At 36.4% G+C, this 16819-nt stretch overlaps 1 protein-coding gene across 1 annotated transcript; it reads left to right on the top strand.

Moving 5' to 3' along the window:
* Nucleotides 1-903: 903 nt before the first annotated feature.
* Nucleotides 904-2857, top strand: LOC147486487 (scopoletin glucosyltransferase-like). The gene has a single exon (XM_086572432.1). The coding sequence runs from the start codon at nucleotides 1243-1245 to the stop codon at nucleotides 2695-2697; it is 1455 nt and encodes a 484-aa protein (XP_086428558.1). The 5' UTR covers nucleotides 904-1242; the 3' UTR covers nucleotides 2698-2857.
* Nucleotides 2858-16819: the final 13962 nt, after the last annotated feature.

The raw sequence follows: 16819 nt of genomic DNA, 5'->3' as shown, positions 1-16819 counted from the left end.
ATGATTGTTCATACTCCAATATGCATTCTTACTGATTATATATTATGTTGAGCTATGAACATTGATTGCTCATACCTGAAATAGCTATGAATAATAATTGTTCATAACTCATATTGAAGTATAAATAGTGATTGTTCATACTCCAATATCCGTTTTTACTAATCATACATTATATTGAGATATGAACAGTAATTGTTCATATATAGTTCATGTTAAGATATAAATAGTGATTATTAGTACTCCAATAGGTGTTTTTACTGATTATAGCTCATGTTGAGATAAGTATGAACAATCATTGTTCATACTATATACACCGGGTCATTTCGGTTGGGTTGGACTGTTTATTATTTCGTATCAGGAATATACTTTACTTTTCATCTATCCGTTTTTAATTTCGCATAAAAAATATATTTACCTTTATTTATCCGGTTATCGTGAGTGATTAAAAAAAAAAGTCTTATAGAATTACTTTTTCCTCCTATAAGCTGAACTGGAGAATCACTCCCTAAAACATAAAATAGACCGAGTGATGGTTGGAGTGTTGGACACATTTGAATGAAAGTTCATTAGTCGAATAAAAATCATCAGATTACCAAAAAGAAAGTACGTCTTTATCCGGAAAAAAAACGTGAGAGAAACACGCCACCAGAACCTTTGAACCAGTTTGATAGATCGATTAATTTAGAACAGAAATGCGCGTTAACATTTTTTTCTTCCATAAGTTGAAATGTACGTTAATTAACATCTAGAACACTTGAAAAGTCATCAATCTTCAGCATAGCTAGAAATAAAGTGAACAAGACGATGGTTATATACCTATAGAGTGACGCAAGCGATTATGTCCACATGATACTTCTGGTTCACAACAGTCCAGCCTATAACTGAACACTGTCTCTCCAAGTACCACACACATGGGCTGTCATCAGTGAGCGAAGACTCTATAATATCCTGCTCTGGTTTAAAATCTATCTTTTCTTCATTTCATGGCTCTTGTTCTTTTCATGTAGATACAGACAGGATATCCAAATTCTGTAGCGTTGAACACTATTATATTTCTCATTTTCTCCTTGACTCCTTTTTGCAACGTTATAAGCACACTATTTAGTAGGATGTATAGCAATCAAGCCTTTTACACTCAAACACTATATATCCCCATTTCTCTTCACTTCTTTCATATTACCTCTAACAGTACGTCTCGTCTCATCCCATTTTTGAAGCTCTTGCAATTGAAACCAATTCTATATGGGGTCTGATACTCAGCCACTCCATATCTTCTTCTTTCCATTCATGGCTCAAGGTCATATGATTCCACTAATAGATATCGCTAGACTATTCGCTGCCCGTGGTAATAAGTCGACCATTATAACCACACCTCCAAATGCCCTGCACTTCGCGGATGGTGTAGATCGAGACAAGCAATTAGGACTGGATATTAACGTTGAAACAATCCCATTCTCGCCAGTAGAGGCTGGGTTACCTGAAGGATGCGAAAGCCTAAATCATGTTACATCACAAGATATGGTCATGAAGTTCTTCAAGGCTGTTGGTATACTCCAACAACCATTAGAGCATCTGCTAGAAGAATTTCGTCCGGATTGCATTGTAGCTGATATATTCTTTCATTGGACAACTGGAGCAGCTAGTAAGTATGGAATTCCAACGCTTCTCTTTTATGGAACAAGCAATTTTTCTCTGTGTGTAAGGGAAAACATTATACGCTATGCACCTCATGAGAAGGTAACATCCAATTCAGAGGTCTTTGTCGTGCCTGGCCTCCCGGACCAAATAGAGATGACGAAATTGCAATTGTCAAATTTCGGTAAAACAGATAACAAATTTACCGAAATTGGAGAAAAAATAAAGGAGTCAGAGGAGAAAAGCTTTGGATTTTTGGTCAATAGCTTCTATGAGTTGGAGGCAGCTTATGCGAAATACTTCACCAACGAGATGGGAAGAAGAGCATGGCATATAGGCCCAGTTTCCCTTTACAATAGAAACATTATCGACAAGGCGCAGAGAGGGAAGAAGTCCTCCATCAATGAGCATGACTGTATGAGTTGGCTCGACTCGAAGAAGCCAAATACAGTCATCTATGTATCTTTCGGGAGTGTTTCTAGCTTCGGTACTGCTCAACTGCATGAGATTGCAATGGGACTCGAAGCTTCTGAAGTCCCATTCATTTGGGTTGTAAGAATGGGCAAAAACAAGGAGAATGATCAATTCTTGCCTGAAGGGTTTGAAGAGAGAATTGCAGGGAAGGGGTTGATAATTAAAGATTGGGCACCACAAGTTCTCATACTTGACCATCCAGCTGTTGGAGGGTTCATGACTCACTGTGGGTGGAACTCCATACTAGAAGGCGTTAGTGCAGGCATTCCTTTGATCACATGGCCAGTGTTCGCAGAACAATTCAACAATGAGAAGCTTGTCATACAGGTTCTAAAGATTGGAATCAGGTCAGGTAATGATGTCTGGAATGCATGGTTCGAACCAGAAGAAGTGTCAGTGAGAAAGGAAAGGATAGAGGAAGTGGTGACTCAACTGATGGGAGATGGAGAAGAAGCAGAAGACATGAGAAAGCGAGCCAGAGAGTTGGGAGAGATGGCAAAAAAGGCTGTGGAAAAAGGTGGATCGTCCTACAATGACTTGACTGCTCTAATTGAAGAACTGAGTCTGCATTCATATCAACAAACATAAACACAATGAAACTTTTTTGTCTATCTTCCAGTATAGTGCATATATATAGATTTTAGCTGAGTGGTGCACTTCTAGTTGTATGCAAGACCTGATTATCACGGTGTTTCTTTTCTTAAAAGATCACTAGGTTTCCATAATAACTTCCTGGTTCTGTTTTTTACTGCCCGTGCATAATTTTTTCATTTACTCTCTTGAAAAAAGAAAGCCGCTGTAATTGCGTCAACTGACCATATCTTTGGACAAGAACTAGTACTGGCCTACTGGGTACACCACCTACTTGTTCCACCCGGCACCCCCATCCGCAACTCATCCCTTCTTTGAAAACGCTGATAGTAAGGACCATTAATTCCACACAGATCTTGAATCTTCACGGCCTTTTTATACAGCCACCAAGACTCTCAAGAAGCAGCTTTGGGGAAACTTGCAAAAAGTGGGAGGTTAGATTGACATACTCAGATCCTATAACTTCACGTTCTAAAAGATATTGCACACTCACCTAGCTTTCCAACATGAATGAGATCTATAATAGCATCAGACAAAGGAACCCAATGCTATATGACTACATGAGGATTCACATTGCTTGTGTCCATGCAAGAGATTAATAGACAAAATTAGGATGTCTTAACAACGTCGACTTATACTGAAGTATTACAACACATCATAACTAATCATGAATCATTAGCAATTTCATAGGAGGAGCTAATCAAGGCACTCTCTAGGTCGTTAACAGCTAGGGGTAATTTCAGATCGGATTAAGGGATTTCGGAAAATTTTCCATTTTTTTTCGGATGTACAAATTTTATTTTATTTTATTTTTTTCTTAAAAAAATTGAAAATTTAAATCATATAATCGGATTATCTTTTACATAAACTATTTTTATCCAATAGATTCATTTAACAATCATTTTGAACATATTAATATATTAATTCAGTAAACAGTTTAAACCTTTTAACACATTTATTTAGAAAATATTTTCAATATGTTAATACATTAATTCAATAAATAGAAATATTAGAGAAAGAGATTCGTACCAAAATGGCGGTCTTGATTAATTGAATGTGTGTGAGAGAGACAAGATTCTACCTCTTTAGGGCTTTTATTTGGGTGGTAATTTATTTGTGATTATGATTTAGTAACTATATATGAAATTGACATTTAATATGTATAAGTATTTTGAAAAATAATCATAAATCGAATCAAATCGGATCGGATTTTGAAAACACATTCAATTCTAATCCAATTATTTTTAAAAAAATTTGGATACCAAAACACAAATATAGTTGTCAAAGTCAACATTGGTTTTGCTCATAGCCCTCTCTCTTTTTTTTCTTTTATAGTCGACTTCTTAGAAATCTTGCTTAGCCAGAGTCCAAACTAAATACTAAACCACACCCCCACCACACACACACACACAGAAATTTCTAGAACACTTGAAAATCATCAGCATGGCTAGAAACAAAGTGACCAAACCTAAGGACAAATAGAGTGACGCAAGTGATTGTACATGATACATAATCATGTACAGCAGTCCAGCCCATCAATGACCAAGTGACCAGTCTCTCCAAGTCCCGGCCAAACTCCCATCAATGACCAAGTGGTATGTCATCAATGAAATAGTACGTACTCCATGGTCGAGTGTAGGAGTGCTAGCACTGACACAAAAAATTGACACATTTATCCGACACAGTAGCGTAACAGATGATACATGTCTTATATGATGATATATGTTTTGTATAATCGTGATACATATCATGTATCATTATGTAAGAGGATGAAACATATCATATATCTCTACTACTAGTATAGCCTATAATGATCGTGGCCTCTTAAATTCATCCGGGACTTTTTCTGACGCATAATACCCTTGATGAATAATAAAATCATATGCCTACCTATTTATTAATGAGGACTACTTTGTCTTTTGATGTGTTTATAAATTTTCAGTACCAATATTGTCCTTAAATAAAATAATTGCTTAACACATTTAAATAGGGCCAATTAGTCTTTTCATGTGGGAATATATTCTAAAACCAAATCCACGCAATGCTCAATTGTACGCATTACTATAAATGCCATTTATTAATTATTAGTAATAATTGGGTTATTTAATAAGAGTTGTATTTAATCAGCTAATAGCCTAATACGAACAGTCTCTTCTCCCTTCTCTCCCATCTCTACTCTTTCTCATCAAACAAACGAAAAGTCCTTCAACTTCTCTCTCACTAACGAATGGTTGCTCTCAAAGATGCAGGTTGGTTTGGGTCTCTCAAAAAAGGAAGTCTTCTCGCATGGATGTGACCCCCATTTCTAAGAGTCTTTAGTTCCAAGAGTGTGTTTTGCACTTGATACGGCGTGTCTTGGTAATAGTTGTAGTACACCTGTAAATAAATTTCTTTTCTTTGATGGATTTGTGGTCTAAGTCAATTTTATTTGCCTTTATTTGGTTTTACAGTGAGGAGGAAGCTAGGAAGAAAATTTACTCGGTGTCTGCAAAGTACATCTTTTTCCTTTGTCTGTAACGCAGAATCGCGCCTTTGGAAATTGAAGACAAAATTATAGGTATTTCCATCATCTGTTAATGAATGATTGGTTTCTTTTACAGTATTTATATGAAAACTATGTATTATTCTCGCCCATAACCGTTTTGAAGATTCAAATTGGCATTTTATGTGGTGCCTCTCCGTCGGTCGATTATCATTCACTTGGCTCGGTGTAGATGTCATTGGTTCTACATTTTTTTTCTTAAATATTAATTGTCTTCTTTTCTGGTTAATTAACTTTAATTGTATTCTAAATAATCATATAATTTATGTTTTGATCTATCCTTTTTTACGGTCTACACTTCGAATATTCATTGCATGGATTGTTCCAATTTCAGGGTAGAGCTGTCTCATATATCAAGTGCAATTTGCAACTTCTCATTGCAAATGTATGGTCTTCTGCCTAAATTTTTCTATTTTTCATTGGATTTTTGGTCTTTCAACATATGAATACCAAGTTGGCTCTATATTGGAATGCTCGACCGTTATGATCTTTGATTTAATTGATTAGAACATTTACTTTTATTTCTTTTCATCGTTTCATTTATTCTTTGGTGTCCTTTTGGACATCTTGGACATACATCTTCTAGGTCCCTTGACTATAGGTCCTTAGTGTGGAGGAGAGTAGGTCGCCTGAAAGTACAAGTCATTGGTGTGTAGGTTGCCTAAGCGTGTTAGGGAGATTTGTGGATGATGGCACATGCCGCTTTGGGATTGGTAATTGGTATTATCTCCTTACAATTATGAAATCAATATTATCAAGCAATTTAAATTTGTATTAGAATTTCAGTTCATTACTAATATATGGAATATGGACATTGGAATCAATGATTCAATATGTCCTAAAATCAATCATATAGTAACAAAATAACAATGTAGGTGGGGTACACCGACGACGCCTCGTGGGCAATGTCGACTTGACCTTGCTTTGAACTGAATTCGGCTCAAAGCGTTTAACCTCTTGAAGAGTTTAATTTTTTTTTTTGTAAGGTGAATGCACACACAAAAACCAATAATGAAGGTCCAAACTATATAAAGATGGTGGCCTCGATCTTGGAGGAACCTAATTGATAAATCCATATCTGAAAGCCGTGGTAGAGAGACGGACTACTACCTTTTACTTCCTCAAGTCGAAGCGGCAAAAGCTCACCATGTCATAATCATCACCATGCTAAGAAGATCTGTTTACTACTGCAGCAAAAACAGCTACTGAATGACTTTGTACAATATCATTAATTAGTGCTAACAAGAATTAATAGAGCAGATAATACAGCCCCTAAACTAATAATAGTGAAAAGCTGCAAGCCTACGTACGTGATGTGAGGACTCGTGTATATATATAAACCCCCAAATGTCCAGCATGTTCTACAAATAGTGAAACTTCCCTTAAAATTGATAGCAAAAAATGATTGAAATATCATGTAAATCAACCCAAAAGCTTACCTAAAATAATGGGAAAAATGTTAGTTTATCCCATTATTGCAGTACCCACGAAGCTTGCCAATGCTGGAAAGGAGACCTCCGTCACAACAAGCACAAACCGCCAAGACGCTGTACATCCTGTTTCTCTTACACAGATGCCTGACTATTTGTCATGTACCGCCCCTCTAACTGATTTTTTGCCCAAGACTTCTTCAGAATCAAGAGTCGGGTTAACAAAGATCAAGTTTTCCATCCAGATCAGATGCCCCATTACAAATATTCTCGCGATTGGGCGTTCGTCCCAAAGATCTCGGATAAATAAATACTTTACATTCAGAGTCAACAATCTCCGGATCTCATGGATACTTGCAATCGTTTTCACAAGATCGGAAAAGAGGTATGGAGTCATAATTCTCATTCCTGTATCAAATGCTGATTATTATCTTTTTCAGTTTTTCCTTTTCTTGTATTGACATTAATGCATTTTTGGTAATATAATTAATCTCAGACTGCAGAAATTTTCTGGTCTTGAAGATATCATCCATGATTCCAGAGCTGCGGGACATGAGCCATGTTTTCGATTTTGAATCTTTCATGTATAGGTACTTTCTAACTTTTTACCACTTTCAATCATATGATATTTGTTATCAGTAGTGAATACTGTGAGAAATTTCAGCATAGGGTCAAAGTAATCACGCAGCCAAAAGACAAGCTTCCTGCCTCACATGCAGTTTCTATGGCAGCAGAGGGTTCCATTTATCATGCTTGAGACTCCCATTTTTCATGCCTCAAATGCTAAGGACTTAGAGGGAGGACCTGGACTTGCATCACTTTCAACTGTTGATTGTCCAACAATTAGGTGCTTGACCTTTGGCCCCACTAACACTTCCTCTCGAATTTGTCTCCCAAATGCATTACTAAGTTTGGATGTTTTGTCTCTGACGACGGAAGTCGGAACTTTCGCTTGATCTTGAAAGCGTGGGAAGACAGTAAAGTTCGTTTCTTTTTCACTTCTACACCCCTTCCCCTCTCCTTGGTGGCCCGGTCATTATCTTGGATAACATATCAAAAAACTTTGTTCCCTTTCGGGAGCTTCCATTTCGCGGCTTGGAATCTCTTAATGTTAATCTTCGCACCACCACTTTTGGGTTAGTGAAAATGTCAATTCGTGTTATAATTTCTTTTATCACATTTCTTTGGTTCGAGGGTGCACTTCCCGGTGGAAACCGCGGAAATAATAGTTTAGTACCGAGCGAGGGGTAGGAAATAATGCTCATCACTGCGTGCATTGATCCGGATACCAAAATGTGCTTCTTTTGTAGGGATGCTCAATTGGATCATTGTGAATTGAACATGGATGATTATCTGCGGCGTCAAGATCCGCCCCCCCCCCAAGGTGGGAAATTCATTCCGCCTCGATCGACTCAGCGATGGTGCGATTCCCGGCATATGTACACCATAGTAGCTAAGGCAACCCCGTCCCAAAATTCGCATTGTATTTGAAGTTGAGGATTTCACTTCGATGTAGTCGAGTGAGAAGCTAAGTTCCGCTTTTAGCTTTAGCGAGCCCGTTTTTAGATGTTTTTTTCCCGTTTCTTATTGTTTTTTTTTTAAGTTTCCCTAAAACATCAATTAATTACTTCATCCAAACTTAACCAATCTAAATTTATTTAATTGTTTTTGAATAAAAAAATAAAACTCCATGTGCTATTCTCTGAGAAATCTAAAAATGCTGGAACTCGACGACATAGAAACACTATTTGGTTTCTTCTTTTGAATATGATCTTACCTTATAATTGCAATATCACTTGCCTCCAATGCTGATGCCCCACACCTTGCCTGTCTATAAAATTAGCAATTTCATACCTAATTTCTAACTAGGTTCAACTCTTCTTGGACCGAACCATTTCGGGAAGTGTGAACCATATTCCATTTCATTCAACTAAAGGTTATGGAGTGTGGACAATAAGGTGCGATTCTTGACCGAAAACTCTCACGGTTCTTATTGAGAGAAGAAAATAGTTGGCAATGACTTATATTTGTCTAATTCTTTTCGATTGCTTTTTTCATGTATATTATCACCGGATATTGAAATGATGACACCCTTTTCGGGCGCTTGTATTTCTTCATTGCAGAATTTAGCTCTTTACGCACGAAGTTAGATGAAATGTTGCACTAATGTGTTCTTGAACGGAGTAAACTATAATCGTGCTAGAACTTTTTTAGCACCGTCGGCTCGACCGCTCATTAGTCTTTAGTTTTTTGCGGGGTTGTTCTTCATTGCAACTTATGCTAGATATCTTTTTTATGTTTAAAGTAGTACGTGGAAGTGGTTACCTTGTGATAGTTTCTTCCCATTGATAGATATTGAAGGGGTCCTTTTGTAAGTTTGTTATGTATGTCGATCAAGCCGAGTCGTTTTAGGTGCTTGGCTAATGCATTGCTTTTACTTGAGCCAATTGGTTCTTAAAACTGTAATGGATGGATATAACTATATAAAAACGCATGACTTCTTGCAATTTGTCGATTGATTCGTTCATATTTTTATTTTTTTCAATTTGGGTTCTATACTTTGGTCCAATGTCTTGGTAGGATCCTGTATTCTGACAATCAAGTTGTACACAAACTTCCTCACTACGGTCTCTGGAAGGGCCTTGTTATGAGCTGGGCTTCTTTTAAGCCCAAATTTAATGGTTTTGGCTGCAATGTACATAAAGATTTGCTTTTAGATTCATAATTATGTTGGTGATATTCTTAGAAGGATTGGTCATCATATAAATTAGTTTTCGAACCTGTCCTACAAACGGGTGTCGTTATATTAAATTATTCTAAAAAATATTAGCAATTATGTAGAGTTATTAGATATGAAAATTATATTAATCACTTATTCAAATTTATTGCACCACTCTCTATAAAAAGAAAGTACCAAACTTTGATAAAACCTATCGACTTTTTTTTGTCGTTAGGTTTAATAATAAAAGTTTGATTGAAGTTTTGTGAAAATGCCCAATATGGTGAAGATGATATTGAAATTACTTGAATAGTAAGACATTCCCAATCATAATAAAAGAATTATGATACACGCATATTAAACAAAGTATATTATTTAATGGACTCGAGGTTGATCTAATGGAATTAGCACAAGTCGCATCGTTACCATATTACCAATTGTTCCTTGACTTCATCATCACATAACAAAGGAAGGACTCCATCCTGTTTATTTTTGAGCATGCTATATGTCAAGGGCAAAGCAAATATTTTGCATTAAAATGGCAATTGTTTTTGCTCTATTAGCGTATATGCTTTTCTCTCGCAATAGTCTTATGCTCTATGTTGGCTCTTACAAACAATCATGTTTTCAAATAATAGAGAATTAGTGAATTACAAACAATCATGTTTTTTGCTCTATTATTTGACACTGCGTGCAGAGCACGTGCATCTTGCTAGTCATAATAATGAACATATATGACATATATCATCCGCCACGTCATTGTGTCAGATAAATGTGTCAATTTCATGTGTCAGTGCAGAATTATTGATAGTCAAATAAGTGAGAAACCCAACTCTCTCTTTAACTTTAAGTATTTTCTTCATATTCTTCTTTCCTTCTTGAAAGATATATATTTTAATTCAAAAGTATGTGGTGTGTTAAACAATAATATATATATATATATATATATATATATATATATATATATATATATATATATATATATATATATATATATATATATCTGGAATTGACATACAAAAATGACATACGGAATTGACATACGCAATCCAAAAGCGAATTTGCACATTGCTCTAAGGGCTGATTTTTGGTAGATATTATCTCCCTACCATGGATAATATCTCCACAAAAAATCAGCTCAATCGGATGTGTCTAATCTTGTCAAAAGAGTGTTAAAATTCTGGACCGTTAGATAAATTTCTAATTTGAACTCAATTTTTGGTAGGGTTAGACATGTTCAAAAGAGCTGATTTTTTGTAGAGATAATCTTCATGTTGTGGAGATCACATCCCCATAAAATCAGCTTTTATTTCATTATGTAGGTAGATAGGATTGCGTATGTCAATTGCGTATGTCATTTATGTATGTCGACGTAGCATATATATATATATATATATATATATATATATATATATATATATATATATATCCGGTTAGGCTAGAGTGCCACTCTTATACTGCCACTCTTATCTCACACTTCTTCTCAACCGTCCGATCCCTTCTCAAGATCTGATGATCTAATTCACTCAAAAACTTTGAAATTTCAAAATTTCATAATATTTCAAAATCGAAAAAACGAAATAAGCCAAAAACGCGAAATTGGAAAACTCTCTCTCTCTCTCTCGGTCTTCTTCTTCTCCACTCCAGCAACCAAGCTTCTGGAACTCTCTCTCTCTCTTCAATCGGACGATTATCAATTGTTTAATTAAGGTAGCAAGCACTTTCATTATTTAATTTTTTTAATTCATTTGATTTTCGATTATCAGTTTGGGTTTTGTTTAATTCGTTTGAACATCGATTATCAGTTAGGGTTTTGTTTAATTCGTTTGATTTTCGATTATCAATTTGACTTAGCACTCAACCTAAACTCTCCTGAACTTGAGCCAGTTCTAGCTCCAACCCATGGTAGTTGGTTACTCCTCAAAGCCACTTCCAACTCGAGTTTTTAACTGTGGTTGGTTGAATTAATTAGGATACTCAGGTTGAATTAATTGATTTAAGAATTAAGATGGGAAGAAATCCTCGAATCCCAGCTATCGTCATTGTATATATATATACCGTTAGGCTAGAGTGCCACTCTTATACTGCCACTCTTATCTCACACTTCTTCTCAACCGTCCGATCCCTTCTCAAGATCTGATGATCTAATTCACTCAAAAACTCTGAAATTTCAAAATTTCATAATATTTCAAAATCGAAAAAATGAAATAAGCCAAAAACGCGAAATTGGAGAACTCTCTCTCTCTCTCGGTCTTCTTCTTCTCCACTCCAGCAACCAAGCTTCTGGAACTCTCTCTCTCTCTTCAATCGAACGATTATCAATTGTTTAATTAAGGTAGCAAACACTTTCATTATTTAATTTTTTTAATTCGTTTGATTTTCGATTATCAGTTTGGGTTTTGTTTAATTCGTTTGAACATCGATTATCAGTTTGGGTTTTGTTTAATTCGTTTGATTTTCGATTATCAATTTGACTTAGCACTCAACACAAACTCTCCTGAACTTGAGCAAGTTCTAGTTCCAACCCATGGTAGTTGGTTACTCCTCAAAGCCACTTCCAACTCGAGTTTTTAGCTGTGGTTGGTTGAATTAATTAGGATACTCAGGTTATATACTTAGGTTGAATTAATTGATTTAAGAATTAAGATGGGAAGAAATCCCCGAATCCCAGCTATCGTCATTGTGGTGGTGTCGAGGTTCTGCATTAGGTAGTCTCTGTAAATGTGAAGCATAAGCTGCAAAGAGTTGAAACTTTTTTCAAGGTGAACAAAGAATAGTTAACACCTCTTGTCACACTTTGGTGAACTTTGTCGGAGTTTTGAACTTTGTCAGAGTTTTGAACTAGCATATTCGGTGAACTCTGTCAGAGTATTGTATTTAGTATATGTCCACATTGTGTGATATGTGAATTATTGTATATGTCCACATTGTGTGATCTATGGAGGTAGCGGGAGAGTGGACTGCCGATACTGTCAAGGCAAAGGTCAGTTCTATTTTTTTTCCTACACATTCACAAGGCCTGCAGCAGTTCAGCAGTTTTGACAGCTTTGAAGATTTTAGTTTTGAAGATTGCAATTCTGATAGATTGCAGCTTTGAAGATTGTAGTTTGAGACTGAGTTATTTGTTTCTGTGTTGATGTCACCTCAGTGTTGCAAGAGCTTTTGCACACTAAAATAGATGGTATAATATTTGCTCTTCTCGAATGTTATAGAGGCTTTTCCTTTTTGCCTTTTTTTGTGACAATAATTATGTAACAAAACTCAATGACATGTTTCTCCTGTAGACTTAAACAACAATGAGCTGGTAGTGTATGAGATTTTGATCAATTTTGTGGTTAGGATGTTGTTTTAAAGTTCTTTTTTTCAACTTATTTCTTGGCGGGTTCATACTTTAAAATTTTGGTTCTGCTGCAGTTAGGTAAAATATGCTTTGACGAGGTACCTGCAAAAAAAACAATGAAATCCCACCTGCTTGGGTCTTCATTAGTGCTTTTCTGGTGGTTCATTGACATTAAGCAGCAACATCCTTTTGTTTTTTAAGCTGATGTGGTGAAAAGATAGTAGTTCTAACTCTACAGTTTCTAACTTATGAGTAGGTAGCCAGCTCGAGACTTTGTGTAAACTTTGTTGAGTGCTGACTTGACTGTGTGACAATATGTCTCGTTGTCTCTGTAGTCAAGAGCATACATTTACCTTTTTAAATACACATTGTTGGAAGATTTTTAAATTTTGTCACCATTTTGTCATGTTGAACAAAGAACAATCAACACAATTCATTTAAAAGCAATTTGATACATCATACATACATAGAGTTGTGATCCAATTGAAACTGAAAATCCCATTTTGCGTTACTGGTTCAACCATTTTCTTGGTTATACATATTTGTCTTCAACTTTTCATTATCTCCAAATTTTTTTTTATAACCTAGCTACGTGGAACAAAGAAATATATTTGTCAGAACTGCTGCAAGTCTAGCAATTTAGCTCCCTTAACTGCATCCAGCTTCAGCAGTTTGAACAGTCGAATTACATAGACTATCCACACAAGACACTAATGACGATGATCCAGAGCTTTGAGGATTATAAAACTCGAGCTGGATCTGCAACACACAAAATACACTTTCCTTAATACCAACAACAATAACACAATAAAAATTGGAAAAAAAAATGAGGTTAATGGAAAGAAAACTTAACACCAAGTCCACTGGATTTGGAGCAACCTTGACAACACTCTTCAGCAGACATCCTCTTCAGTCTAAGAAAGCTTCAATGCCAACACTCTGCAGCAAATGCCAACACTCTATAGCGAATGCCTCCAGCTTGAGCAATGTGATGGAAACAAGAGGCATCATCAGGGCCAATTCCTTGAGGACAACTAACGTAGAAATATGGCTTGATCCCATGAACGTTGCAACAAACGCTATGCCCTAACAATATTTAAAATAGAACACTTAAATTTCCCAACATTATCCAAAAATACATCTCTTTTACGTTCTCAATATCTCTGAATTGAATATCTAGTTTTCTTTTACTCATTTAAAAAGGACTCGACAACATAACTGACCTTTGCCTTGACAGTATCGGCAGTCCACTCTCCCGCTACCTCCACAGATCGCACAATGTGGACATATACAATAATTCACAGATCACACAATGTGGACATATACTAAATACAATACTCAGACAGAGTTCACCGAATATGCTAGTTCAAAATTCTGACAGAGTTCACTGAATATTCTAGTTCAAAACTTCGGCGAGTTCTGAGAATATGCTAGTTCACGAACTCGGCGAGGGAGTTCACCAAACTCTGACAAGAGGTGTTAACTATTCTTTGTTCACCTTGAAAAAAGTTTCAACTCTTTGCAGCTTATGCTTCACATTTACAGAGACTACCTAATGCAGAACCTCGACACCACCACAATGACGATAGCTAGGATTCGGGGATTTCTTCCCATCTTAATTCTTAAATCAATTAATTCAACCAACCATAGTTAAAAACTCGAGTTGGAAGTGGCTTTGAGGAGTAACCAACTACCATGGGTTGGAACTAGAACTGGCTCAAGTTCAGGAGAGTTTGGGTTGAGTGCTAAGTCAAATTGATAATTGAAAATCAAACGAATTAAACAAAACCCTAACTGATAATCGATGTTCAAACGAATTAAACAAAACCCAAACTGATAATCGAAAATCAAACGAATTAAAAAAATTAAATAATGAAAGTGCTTGCTACCTTAATTAAACAATTGATAATCGTCCGATTGAAGAGAGAGAGAGAGTTCCAGAAGCTTGGTTGCTGGAGTGGAGAAGAAGAAGACCGAGTGAGAGAGAGTTCTCCAATTTTGCATTTTTGGCTTATTTCGTTTTTTTTATTTTGAAATATTATGAAATTTTGAAATTTCAGAGTTTTTGAGTGAATTAGATCATCAGATCTTGAGAAGGGATCGGACGGTTGAGAAGAAGTGTGAGATAAGAGTGGCACTATATCCGGACTAGGGTCCTTCAATGTAACCGATGTGGGTCTGTCTTAATTCTCTGAATATTTCAAATAATATATATATATCGGTTCTAGAGTGCCACTCTTATACTGCCATATATATATATATATATATATATATATATATATTGTTTGGGCCCCACCTTCGGTGTGTTCCCAGACTCAGATCCGGCCCATCATCTTTTCAGACTCTGGCCCAACATTTTTTATTCAACCCAACATGATTCCGGACTAGGTCCAGATCCAAATATGTCACAGGTGCATCTGGCACAGGTTTAAAGAGAAAACAGGCACAGTCTGGTATAACTGCGAGATTAAACAGGATTCTGCGGCCTTATTTAATCTCACAAAAAATTTTGGAGAATCTATCAGGGATTTTCGCAAAAGATTTCAAACTTTACTCAATGTTACTGATCCTCCCTCTGACCAGTTTATCATCCAAGCTTTCAAAGATGCCATAGGATATGATCGTGAGTGGTCTATACAATTCGCTCACTAGACGGCCGCTTTCTCCAAGTCCGAAATTTTTTTGATTGTCTTTGAAGAGTTTGCACGAGTTGAGGATGATCTCAAAGCTAGGCAGCTTCGAGAAGAAAATCTTCAGAAAAACAAAAAAGAGTCCGGACGGAACTCCAGCAACTATAAAGGACAGGACAAAAACAAGCAGAACAACTTCCAGTCCGGACAGAACTCTAAGCCTACCCAGCCAAATAAAGAGGAAAAGATTTTCACTCCTTTGTCGATGAAACTTTCTGAAGTTTACGAAAGAATAAAAGGGCGAAATCTTCTTTATAAGCCAAGGCCATTACCTGAAGATACAGCCAATATCAGAGATAAATCCAAACGATGCAAATTTCATGATGATTTTGGCCACACTACTGATGATTGCAGAATTCTTCGGAGTGCTATTCAGCGCTTAGTTGATGACAAGAAGTTGGATGAATTCATACGTAGCGAAAGACAAGTGAAGTTTGCGAACATATGGTCATCGTATCGGACATGCCCGTCTAGATTCCATTTCAAATAATCAGCGGAAGTTTGAGAAAAAACAAAAATTCAATTTTCTAACAGACTGGAACAGAGTCAACAGCATTGATTTTCTTAAAGGTGACAACGCAGAAATATATGAACCTGAACCCTTATCCTTTAGTGGTCGTGACTTATATGGAGTATTTCAGCCACATTATGATGCTGTTATGATATCAGCATTCATTGGAATGTGGAGGTTCAAAAATTATGCTAGATAATTTGAAGCTCTGTAAGTGTGTTATTTTCTAGAGCTTATACAGAAATGAAGTTGCCACGGGAGCTTATCATTCCTAAGAAAACCCTATTGTTGGGTTCGATGGAACAAAGAACTATTCCGATAGAGTCATGACGCCTACCAAGAATCCGGAAACAAGTGGGCTGAAATCAACTTTTGCTCATGAATTGCCACTCCCATATAACGCAATTACGGCGAGATTGATCCATCGGATGCGAGGCGTTTATATCTACTTTCCACCGGGCGATCAAGTTTCCATGTAGTCAAGAATGCATGCAAAATCCAGAGTGATCGGATGGAATCCCACGATGTCATGACAAAGCACTAGATGACTACAAACCTTCCGAATTCATGTCAATAGAGTCATTCAGACACTCCACGTATAGCAATTACAAGATGGCTCCACAGCCCATTTCAAAGTAGAAACAAAAGGACCTTCCCAATCGTTGATAAACTTGAGGAAGTTCAGATTGAATGAGTCCGGAACATACCACTTTCATATCAACTAAGCTTTCCGAAGTTGAGAAAAGAGACATGACAGAATTGTTAAAGAAAAATAGCACAGCTTTTGCATGGAGCATAGATGACATGGACCGCATCACCCGGATATAGCATGTCATCATCTTGATGTGGATCATACAACAAAACCTGTCAGGCAAAGACCAAGGCGC

The sequence above is a fragment of the Coptis chinensis genome, chromosome 7, assembly GCF_015680905.1.
Source record: "Coptis chinensis isolate HL-2020 chromosome 7, ASM1568090v1, whole genome shotgun sequence".
In the NCBI taxonomy this organism is placed as follows: Eukaryota; Viridiplantae; Streptophyta; class Magnoliopsida; order Ranunculales; family Ranunculaceae; genus Coptis; species Coptis chinensis.
This window is presented reverse-complemented; position numbering and strand designations above follow the sequence as displayed.

Coding starts and splice junctions, on each gene's coding strand:
- LOC147486487 (XM_086572432.1), top strand. CDS start 1,243: ATGGGGTCTGATACTCAGCCACTCCATATCTTCTTCTTTCCATTCATG.